At 34.7% G+C, this 11903-nt stretch overlaps 1 protein-coding gene across 1 annotated transcript; it reads right to left on the bottom strand.

Moving 5' to 3' along the window:
• Positions 1–2472: 2472 nt before the first annotated feature.
• Positions 2473–6260, bottom strand: LOC131635049 (FBD-associated F-box protein At4g10400-like). Its single transcript, XM_058905652.1, has 5 exons — positions 5714–6260; positions 5189–5603; positions 4784–4933; positions 4367–4655; positions 2473–2758 (listed from the first exon to the last, which is right to left on the bottom strand). The coding sequence occupies exons 1-4, from the start codon at positions 6199–6201 to the stop codon at positions 4368–4370; spliced, it is 1341 nt and encodes a 446-aa protein (XP_058761635.1). The 5' UTR covers positions 6202–6260; the 3' UTR covers positions 2473–2758; position 4367.
• Positions 6261–11903: the final 5643 nt, after the last annotated feature.

The following is an 11903-nucleotide window of genomic DNA, read 5'->3' as shown; positions in this document are numbered from 1 at the left end:
GAGAGAGAGGGCGTGGGTTCAACACTCATGGGGGCCAAAACCAATTTTTTTGACACTATTTTTCTTTCATTTTTTACACAACTTCACTTAATTATTTAACCAATCAAATCAATTTATTTTTGCTTCATTTTTTGAACACTTCTTATTTAATATACATATTTTATGAATATCAAAAAAAATCACAAAAAAAAGATTTATTTAATGCATTTTTAATTAGGTTTAAAATGATATATTTTAAGTGTTTTATAAATACTTTAAATATTGTTTTTCATTAAATTTTTAAACCTAATCACTTGTAAATACTTTTTGTGATCAAACCCTAATCAATTAGGTCTTAATTAAGTTTTAAAATTTGATTTTAACTTAATTAAGTTGACTTTTATCAAATTCAAATCGTTTTAAAACGAGCGATCGCGATTCTTTTCAAAAACGATAAACCATTTCTTTTTGAAACTTTTGATTAAATCTTTTTAATTGATCAATTGATTTTCAAAATGATGTGGGGCCTCTCGAATATTAGAGAGTATAAGACCCACTCCTTTTTTCCTTTTATACAAGTTTTTCTTTATACAGAAAACTCTTTCAAAACAAACTTTCAAACGGTTTTTCAAACCTCGCGTCTGTAAATAAACAATCAACCATGTTTTTGTAAATATACCATGGGCCTCCATGTAGGTATAAGTCCCAAGCCCTTTTGTACATACCCATTCCAGTACATGAAATTAGGTATTTCATTGTACGCCTTTTTGTACATATCTCAATTTGATTTTTAACTTCGAACCACAAATCAAAAATGAAGGTTTCTTTAAATCTTCCCAAAAATACCATGGGCCTCCATGTAGGTATAAGTCCCAAGCCCTTTTGTAAATACCTGTTTACATAGCTTTGAATAAACTCAAGTGGACTTCTCCCCGAGTGTGAGTCCCGAGCCCTGTGTATACAAATGGATCATGCTTACAGGTATATTTCCTTCATAAACTCCATTATATACACACACTTTGTCATATGTATAACTGTTCATATTTGTTCATGTACTTGTTCATATTTGTTCGTACTTGTTCATACTTGTGATTGTGTTATATGCTTATTCAACTTAGCACAACACTAGGTTCCTCATAGCCTCCTATTGGGCTTCGTGCAAAGAATCTCCCTAGTTTAGGTTAGGACATAGAGTATGGTTTCCCGGTGAAATCGCTCTAAGAGCTCAGACCAACTATACCATGCCTCCCCTTGGGCTTTGTACAAACGAGTGACCCTCCCATAGCCTCCTCTTGGGCTTACAATGCAAGGACCCTGGATTGTCCCTCCCATAGCCTCCTCTTGGGCTTACAATGCAAGGACCCTCGGATAGCCTCCTCTTGGGCTTCGTACAAGGACCCACGGGCTTCTTATAAGCATCCCCAATATCCAAATCAAATACCCTAGGAGATTAGACATTTTTCATCTCTATGCTAGGAGTATCTCTTCTATATCATCACAAACAATCAATCAATCAAAATCAAACTTTCTTTTGCCACAAGGCTGGCTAATCAATCAAACCGTTTTGCCACCATACTGGCTGATTAATCAAAGTTTTTGTCACAAGGCTGACTTCATTGAAACTTTTGCCACAAGGCTGGCTGATTAATCAAAACTTTTTGTCACAAGGCTGACTTCATTGAAAGTTTTTGCCACAAGGCTGGTTAAACAACAAAAACATCTTTATCATTCTAAGCACCCTAAGTGGCATAGCCCCGGGCTTATTTTTTTTTTTTTGGAAATCTTGGTATCCGGCCTTGCGACCGACTAAGTGGCATAGCCCCGGGCTTATAATGAAAAGATTTTCAAACAAAAACAAACAGATGTATGTGATGATATAGATTAGATACATCTAGCATTTAGACGACATTTGTCTATTTTCCTTTGCTTCCACTAGCATAAGTGGGAACTACGATTGCTCTGACTTTCTCAACATCCCTTTGAGAATACGTAGGCACAAGGTCGATCCTTGGCGAGCAAAACAAAACAAAAAAACCATTCAACCCTTAGCACCCGTAGACCCCGAGCTACAGATGCTCTGATTCCCTCTAAGGGATATGTATGCAGAGGATCGCGATGATCTTTGCGAGCATAATCAAACAAACACCTTAGGTCCCACCTATTTCACAACAGAACCTTCACCGTAGCATAGAATAAAAAACAATAAAGAACCCTGTAGAGTACTACAGATACGTTGGGTGCTAATACCTTCCCTTCGTATAACCAACCCTCTTACCCAAGATCTCCCCCCACTTTTAGGTTATTGCAGCTTTTTTCCTTTTCCTCCTTTGGAAATAATAAAAAGTTTGGTCGAAATAAAAGAAAAATCATTTTTATGAGCACTCGAGCCCAAAGAAGGCATCAGGTGTCTCATCCACAAAAAAGAGGAACAAAACGATTTTTCGCCCGCGACAGTTACCAAAAGGAAAAATTAAATTATTTTGCATCTGCTAATTTTTCAAATAACAATATAATATCAGGCTAAAGTGCCTTCCTTAGATTAATCTAGGACATTAAATATTTCTTAAATATGCAGGAAACTTCAAACACAGATACAAATAAATAGTCACTCTAAAATTGGTATGACCTTTTACATACCCTGTCTTGATATTAGTAACTGAAAAGCAAAATAGATATTTATATGTTTTGATATCAATGTCATCTTTTTAATGGAGCCCCAAAACATTTGACAGAACATTGATTTTGACAGCATCCGAAATCATGGCAATCCAAATACACACTGCCAAGCATATAGCAGAAAAAGTTATTCAAAGCCAACAAGACCAAAAAATTAAGAATCTGCAAATATGTAAAGAGTTTGCTGAAATACAAAAAGCTACCAAGTAAGTCACACAATTTCAAGCCATAGACATGATCAGGTTTTACAAATCATATTCATAACATATAGTATTATCAAAATAATTTGAATATGTTAAGCTATGTAATAAGATAAAACAAGTTGAGAGTGTAAGCAACATATAACAGATAATTTGAAACTGCTCTTCTGTTTTTCTTTGCCCAAACTATTCTCACCAAAATTAAATTTTGGCATGCAAGTTAAGCCTATGCTAACTTTAAGACTACACAAACACCAACAGATATTAGTAGGAAAACGCAACAGATAACTATTTCTGGTTTCCCGGATCCCCAATTTACAACCTTTGAGATTTTTCCGTTTTTTAATAAATGACAGTCATTAATGAAAGTGATGTAGCACAACTTACTTAAGCATTTCAAAGTGGAACTATGTTGCTTTCACAAAAATCAAGCTTCTTCGGCTCGTTAGCCATGAGATTTCATGACTTTTTCAAGATATTAAGGTCTAGAACAGGTGTTTGGGTCTGGGAAGGTCAGTGGAACCGTGGAGATCGGAAAGTTGGGTCACATCATCAAAAATGGGGAGACCATAAACCCATATTACTAACATGAGTACATCTAATTTTGTTTGATTCTCACTATAAGTTTTAATTGTATTTTAAAATATGATAATATTTTCTCTATTTTTTGGAAAGCATGTTTTCTTTTTATTAGGTTTTCTAGAAGATCAATCAATCTCACAAATACAGAAATCATAACAAGATTATAATAGAGTGGTTCATTCACAAAGGTGACTCGGATTCATCAAAGTGCGAACCAACACCCCAAATAAACAAAGATTTGTTTGCAAAAATAACTAACATTAGCACTTGGAAGAAAATCAATGAGTAACAACACGTAGCATTTCATCTAGGAAAATTCTATTAACTTCAATAAGCATGTAAAGGTCATCATTTTCTTCAACCTTATAAATCTTGCAAATTTCAATGAGCATGAAATCCTAAAGCAAACATTGTTATAGGGGAAAAGTTTAGAATATTTTCCCAACTAGATATTATCATATGAGAAGATAACTACATCAAAGAAAATTTGGTATTGGATTAAAGTTTATTAGGAAGATCCTAAAGTCCCATATTGGTTGGAGATAGAGCATTGAAAGAGTATATATAGAGGGACACTCCTCACCTTACTAACCGGTTTTGTAAGGATGAGTTAGGTCAAACTCTAATACGGTATCAGAGCCTATCGATCGGACCATGGGCCGCCCACCATTGATATCCACGCACCAAATCCCACATTGGTTGGAAGATAGAGCATTGAAAGAGTATATATAGAGGGACACTCTTCACCTTACTATCCGGTTTTGTAAGGATGAGTTAGGTCAAACTCTAATAAAGTTGAACCATAGTTGAAAGTGTGTGCAATGCATATTGTAAAAATACAAGGCACATATAGTTGTCATGAAGGTAGAACTAAGCCAGGCTGAACGAACTTTGATACATAAAAAAAAGTAGATGGCAAGAGTTTTCACCTTAAGAAGATATAGCTGGGTCACATTTAAGTTTGCACCTGCTGGATCTCCGTGGAATGTCACTTAATCTTTTGAGAGAACAGTACTTGTTTGTCAGATCCATTGAAGTATCAAATGAAATAAGCATTGTCTTCAACATATGTCCGTTATGCAAAATATATTCAGCAAATGTCAACTCATCTTCAAATCCTTGATATCCTTCTATGTGAATATAATTTAGGTGGAATTTGAGACCCTTAGGAACTGTTGTTGACTTTGGGTCCCATGTCCTTAAAGGTGGTTGTTCCTCCTATAAACATCAAGACACAACATGAGTCAAACATATATTTGTATGTCCATATAGATAAATAGATAGAAATATATACATACATAAACAAACTAAAGATTGTTTGAATTAAACTTGAGAAGCCAACAAACCTTGTTGCTCTGGATTGTTAAAACTTCAATCAAATGACACTTCTCAAGCACGTTGACTAGAAGATTTGTGTTGAAACAGGGAAGAATGAACTTTAGATAAAGCAAATTGCGAAATTCAGGATAATTTAGAACCTGAGGTTGAAGTGAGCACTGCTTGTCCATCATGTTAACAACAAGTGGAGGCACAATGTAAGTTTAAGAGCACACATACAAATAAGTATAAACCAGAAGAATAAGGGAAAATTATAATGATCTCCCCTGGAATAACCATGTTAAGTTAAGGGGAGGAGTTTGTCACGTCAACATATAAATAAAAGAGGTTTGTGTCAATCTAAAAGTGGTGTTTATGACATTTAGGCAGAATTAAGGGGGTTAGTGTAATTTGCCATGATAATAAAGCTTCACCTTTGATGTTGAATGACGCAACCGTATATCTATCCCACTAATGGAGTCTTGGATGCGGTTGAGAATAGGGTCGACAGATTCACTTATTTGTGAGGGAAAGAAGTCAATGCATGCTTCCACCATACTCTGGAAGTTGCCAATGATGCCAAATGTTCCGCCGGGAAAATAATCTACTTCAAGACAAGTCCAAGAGAAAGTTCCATTGGTGAAATTCAACCTCTCGGAGGAAGGTGGCACAGAAATTTTGGTCCAAGTTCTGGGATGAAAGTAAATATGGTGCAGAGTTTCAAGGATGGGGCAGGCAGAGAGCAAGAGAAATTCAGAATCAACAATATCAGGACCGAGTTTGAGTGACTTAAGTGATGGAAAATGAAGCTCAAAACCTTCAACATTCATTTTGATTGCACCAACAAGACTGCATTGTTTTCAAAAATTCTATTATCATGAAAGTGAGCTTGAACGGATGACATAAATATTTTTGGATATTATAATTTCAAAAGACATGATGGGATTAAATTAGGTTACCTGAGGGAAACAAGATTGTTGCAATTCAAAAGTGAATGAGGGAGGACCACGTCCATGTCAAGACCGTAGTCGAGAATTGAGAGAGACAGTTGTTCCAGGTTGGGGTTAATGGCAGCACGGATCCACATATCGGCACAATCCCAGCGATGGTTCGACGTTTGAATGTCGCAACGGAGTTGAAAGTTTCGAATGTCGCGGGATTTGCGGAAGGCGAGCACAGCATTCACGAATAATGCAAATTTTTTGAACTTTTTTGACCAATGGACTGTATCAAACGAGTCGTCGGCGAAGTCAAAAACCTGCAGATGCTGCCATAGGTGACGCCACCTGCGAGACACGAGACTCATGGTAGCGACGGATGTTTTGGTAGGAAGGAAAGATAGGATGTGGCACAGTAAAGAGTCCGGTAAACTACTCATCCGATCAGTGACTCCTCCATGCTTTTCTACTTCTTTCTGTCGTTTAGAGGTTAACAACTTCGGCGCCATCGCCGCCGTATCGGTGACTGATAAATTATTTCAGACCATTTATTACACTATATTAAACTTCAAAGGGTATCAATTTCGAATATTATTATAACCAAAATATTTAAGATAGATTAATAACACTTTTGCCATATCATATGAGCGACGAGATAATTTCTTTGCCTAATCCTTCAAATTAGGCTTAATTGCAACTTTGGTCCTCCTATTTAGTCATTTTCTTGATTTTGATCCCCCACTTTAAAAACCACTATTTTAGTCCTTTTTTAAGTTTTCTGTTCAATTTTGGTGCCCCTCCAAATCTGGGGGTATTTTTTAATGAGGTGGCGTTATTTTTGCTTATGTGTCAATGCCATGTCATTTTAATATAATTTTTTTAATTCATTATTTTAATTTCTTAAAATTTTCTTTTTAATAATTAATATTTTTAGTTATTTTATTTTAGACATATTTATTTATTTAGAAATTAAATATTACATATTCTAAAATATAAGTTTGGGCCTAAACTCCAATTTCTTTATAAGTGCAGCCCAATCTCTAACATTACAATAAATCAAGTGTAAAAGCATATTATATACACTAGTTTTAGGACTTAAAAATTCGATGTGGGACTAAAAGAAACACCAAGCAGCTGAAGTTTGGATCTGTTAACAACATTGATAGATAAGAACATATCAATGTAACAAACAGCTAGATGAAGCGTTTGAGGAAGAAGCTTGTATTCTTCCGAAACTTCAACTAACCAATCCACCAATATTCCCCTCATGTTTGTTGTAATGAATCTCTAAACATTTTCAATGTATCCATCCACAGGTCTTCTCTCTTTCTCCATCTAAGAAACAAACAAAAAATCAAAACTTTAATAACCTAGAAATTACATATAATAAATAACAGTGAAAAAATATGAATTAACTCCATGTGGCGAAGATAGTTGGATATATTAGATGCATACGGTTCAATAATCTGTTGAATTTCATGTTTTGTGTTGTGCTTTCTCTGAACCGATTTATCCAAATCAAAATTATCAAACAAATAAACATATGTTGCTGCAGATTTCTTGCCCTTGGAATTCTTCTGAGGTTGAACTTTTTCTTTGGATTGAGTTTCAAAAACAGATGCATTCTGTAGATTGGGAATATCCCCCAACACAACCCTCTGTTCTTAGGGTTGAGAACAATTGATTCAGCGTTTGACCTCTTTCTTGAACCTCGAGTCTGCATCTTTGATTGAATGGAAGAGTGGAAATGAAGATGAAGAAAGAGTAATTCTGAATAAACCATTGACAGACAAACAAATGCATAACAAATATGTATTATTGCATCTTTCTGTTTCTTCAAATCCCACATCGAATTTTTAAGTCCAAAAACTAGTGTATATAATATGCTTTTACACTTGATTTGTTGTAAAGTTGGAGATTGGGCTGCATTTGTAAAGAAGTTGGAGCTTGGGCCCAAACATATATTTTAGAATATGTAATATTTAATTTCTAAATAAATAAATATTTATAAAATAAAATAACTAAAAATATTAATTATTAAAAAGAGAATTTTGAGAAATTAAAATAATGAATTAAAAAAATTATATTAAAATGACATGGCATTGACACATAAGCAAAAATAACGCCACCTCATTAAAAAATACCCCCAGATTTGGAGGAGGACTAAAATTGAACATAAAACTTATAAAAGGGACTAAAATAGTGGTTTTTAAAGTGGGGGGATCAAAATCAAGAAAATGATTAAATAGGAGGACCAAAGTTGCAATTAAGCCAAATTATTTTTATTGAGTTGATTGCAATCTAGTGTTTCCGTCTTAAAATAAAAGTTGTTTAAGGTTGTTAATGATTGAGTCAATAAAGGTAATATTTTTACAAAATTACCCTTAATTATTATTGATTGATATACATTGTCATATCTTGAAAAAATGTAGATAAGGAGTAATGTTCGTAAAAATTAATCAATGTTGTATTGGAAAAATAAAAAAACTATTATTTTGAGACAACTTTTTAGAGCTAGAAAGACACTTATTTTGAGACAGATGGAGTATGTGATTATAATTGATTTTTTATATCAACAAAATTAAAGCAAAATCTTATTTGAATAGATTGCACACTAAGTATTCGACAAATTTCTTAAGTTGATTTTTGTTTGTTATTTCATTAGAAATTGACTACTATTGTGTAATTTTTATTCAATGCTAAATAATATATGATTAGGATGCCAGTGAATAATATATGATCTTCTTCTTACGTGGTCTAACACTCTAGAAAGCTTTTATTTTAAAGAAAAAATTAAATTATTTTGCATCTTCGAATTTTTCAAATAATAATATAATATTTGGCTAAGTTGCTGATAAATGCTAAATGCATACGGTTTTCTAGCTTTTTTTCTCATCTATTTTATGTGTGTTTTCATCATTCAAGTTTTTTTTATGCGCTTGTGTTGTTTACTTGTTTTCTATCAACAAGAAGTCAATGAAGCGAATCGGAACAAAGAAGGTCGAAGTTTGCACTAAATGAAACACTTCCAATGCAAAAAAAAAATTCGGACAAAACGATGTGGCCGTATTCCATGACACGCATCGTGTTGCCCCTTAAAGCCACCTCTATACATTAAACATGAGGCTGACACGGCCCGTGTCAGTACTCAAGCAGTTACGAACTTTTAGTTTTTTGGCAGTTTTTGTGACATTTTGGTTTTTGCAACTCCCATTTTCTTCATGATTAGTGTTAAGTATCCATTAAACATGAAATTAGTGCATGTAATGAATATCCTAGCCTTTGAATTAGTATAAATACGAGCCTTATGATCCTTCATTTTCATCACTTTCCACTTGAATTCCTTGAAGAACATTGTTATTTCTTTTTAAGTTTTTGCTTTAAGTTTTTGTTATTTGTAATTTCCATAATTGTATTGTTAATCATGCCTTCATCTTACTTATTTCATTTACTTTCTTCTCTTGTAATGTTCTTAAGCTTTACTATTGTTGTTGTCCATCTCACCATGAGTGAGTAGTTTCTTAGAGACAAGGGGGTTATGTGAGTCCATCTTATGACAAATCTATACTAAATCTATGTCTTTGAAATTACAAGAAGTTTAGTCTTTATTTATCTTAGGTCTCGAGTATTATTTTTACGTTTATCACGGTTGCGAAAGCAAAGTCATTAGAGATATTGTTCATGTATCGAAAGATAATGAATCAGCATCGCAAAGCGAGTTGCTAAACAATTGAGTTCGAGGTGCCACTGACAATGCGACTTGATCTCAATTGATAAAAAATCAAGACATGTCGTCATGTGACAAGACATAGCACTCCTGATTGACTTACTTAGTTGTGTGAAACACGTTCAGATGTGCACGCCACAAAAGTAGGTGACACGCATATTTTTCTTATTTTCTTTTAAAAAAATGCTTAGAACTTCTCGTAATTCAAAACATACACAAATCGTAGGGGTGAGTCTAGAGGGGCGTATCATAATTCACATTTCAATTTTATATTAATTGTTAAAAATTTATTTTTTAATCGGCACCCAAACAAACCACTTGCGATCACCTTAGATAAGCATAGTTGAGATAGAATTTGGTAATCACGCATCTCCCTGTGGGGTCGAACTTTTGTATTACTTGACACAACTGTGCACTTGTAATTCACACACATTAAGTTTTTGGCGTCGTTGCCGAGGAGATTTTTGTGATATCGAAAGTTTATTTCAACACCATTTAGACTAAGGTACTTTTATATTTTTCAATTGTTCACATAAATCCTTTTCTTTTAGAATGATTCTCGCAGGGGGATATATCCAAGAGGTAGGTAATTATGTGAACAATAGCGTAATAAGCCCGTATTTTAAATCCTATAATTGAGAATGGAGCAATCACATGAATTTTTTTTAGATAAACTATTCACAACATGCCATGGGTCCAAATGGTCCCCAGTATGGCACCATTACTACTTTTGAGGATTACGATGTTGAGATATTAATGGAAAACTTTGTTGCAACACAAGCACGCCAAAATGGAGATTTTAATAAACAAAATCGTTGTATTTGCGAAACTCGTGAGCAACTAGTATTTATGATTGAATCTCTCACTATTCAAAGCAAAACGTTAGAGACCCGAATCCCCAATTAGCACGTGTCCCTCCAGGCCCAAATCCTGAGGTACGTGTGAACAATGTAACAATCAGAAGGGAGAAAGAAGCTAAGAATCCTAAAGATATTTTAGAGGATGTTCTGACACCACTTGAAAAGGAGATTATCGAAGAGGTTGAGAAGGAAGCACCTTACGTTGCTCCCCCTCCCCATAAGCCACCTATCCCTTTTCCGCAAAAATTTTGCAAAGGCTAAGGTAGAAGCGCAATTTAAAATATTCTTAGAACTTTGGAGAAAAATTCATCTCAAAGTACTTTTTTATCGAAGTTGTGACCCAAATTCCCACATATGCCAACAAGAGAAATTCTAAAAGAAATTAGCCATGACCTCCAATAGCACCACAATGATTCAAAATATATTGCCTGCTAAGCTTAAAGACTCAAGAAGTTTTTCTATTCCCTGTTCTATAGGCAATATGAATTTTGAAAGGGTGCTTTGTGACCGAGAAACTGAAGGATAGAAAAACACTTAGAAAGGGGGGGTTTGAATAAGTGTAGTCGTAAAAACTTGAACGATAAAAACAAATTGCACAGTTATTTTTATCCTGGTTCGTTATTAACTAAACTACTCCAGTCCACCCCCACGGAGTGATTTACCTCACCTGAGGATTTAATCCACTAATCGCAACAGATTACAATGGTTTTCCACTTAGTCCGCGACTAAGTCTTCTAGAGTATCCTGATCACAACCTGATCACTCCAGGAACAAATGCTTAGACACAAGCTAAGACTTTCTTAGAGTATCCTGACCACCACGTGATCACTCTAATTACAACTGCTTAGACACAAGCTAAGACTTCCTAGAGTATCCTGATCAACACTTGATCACTCTAGTTACTTACAAATTAATGTAATCAAATAAGAGTTTTACAATGCTTCTGAAAAGCTATAATCACAACAGTGATATATCTCTTAACGTTTAAGCTTAATCTCACTAATATATTACAACAGCAATGTAGTGAGCTTTGATGAAGATGAAGTTTCTGAGCTTTGAGTTTGAACAACGTTTCAGCAAGTTTTTCAGAATAAGTTTATTCAAGATTGGTAACCTTGCTTCTCATCAGAACTTCATTTATATAGGCGTTTGAGAAGATGACCGTTGGGAGCATTTAATGCTTTGCGTATTCCGTACAGCATTGCATTTAATGTTTCACGCTTTTGTCAACTACCTCGAGCCTTGTTCACGCTGTGTCTACTGACGTTGCCTTTAATAGCTTCCAACGTTCCTTTTGTCAGTCAGCGTAGCCCGCCTGTACTTTCTTCTGATCTGATGTTTGTGTATATAATATTTGAATATCATCAGAGTCAAACAGCTTGGTGCATAGCATCTTCTTGTCTTCTGACCTTGAAGTGCTTCTGAGCGTGATACCATGAGAACTTCAGTGCTTCTGCTTCTGATCTCAAGTTCTTCTGATGCTTCCATAGACCCATGTTCTGATTCTGCCTTGACCATCGTCTGATGTCTTGCCAGACCATGTTCTGATGTTGCATGCTGAACCTTCTGAGACAAAGCTTCTGAGCGCTGATTTGTGCATACTCTTTATATATTTCCTGAAAGG

The sequence above is a fragment of the Vicia villosa genome, unplaced genomic scaffold (genome assembly GCF_029867415.1).
Source record: "Vicia villosa cultivar HV-30 ecotype Madison, WI unplaced genomic scaffold, Vvil1.0 ctg.001416F_1_1, whole genome shotgun sequence".
NCBI classification, from domain to species: domain Eukaryota; kingdom Viridiplantae; phylum Streptophyta; class Magnoliopsida; order Fabales; family Fabaceae; genus Vicia; species Vicia villosa.
Note: the sequence above shows the minus strand (reverse complement) of the source record. Positions and strands in the feature narration are given on the sequence as shown.

Excerpts from the sequence above, each read along its gene's own strand:
- LOC131635049 (XM_058905652.1), bottom strand. The coding sequence starts at position 6,201 with ATGGCGCCGAAGTTGTTAACCTCTAAACGACAGAAAGAAGTAGAAAAG. Across the intron at positions 4,934-5,188 it reads TGCGTCATTCAACATCAAAG|TGCTCACTTCAACCTCAGGT; the intron begins GTGAAGCTTTAT and ends ATGGACAAGCAG. Across the intron at positions 4,656-4,783 it reads TAACAATCCAGAGCAACAAG|GAGGAACAACCACCTTTAAG; the intron begins GTTTGTTGGCTT and ends TGATGTTTATAG.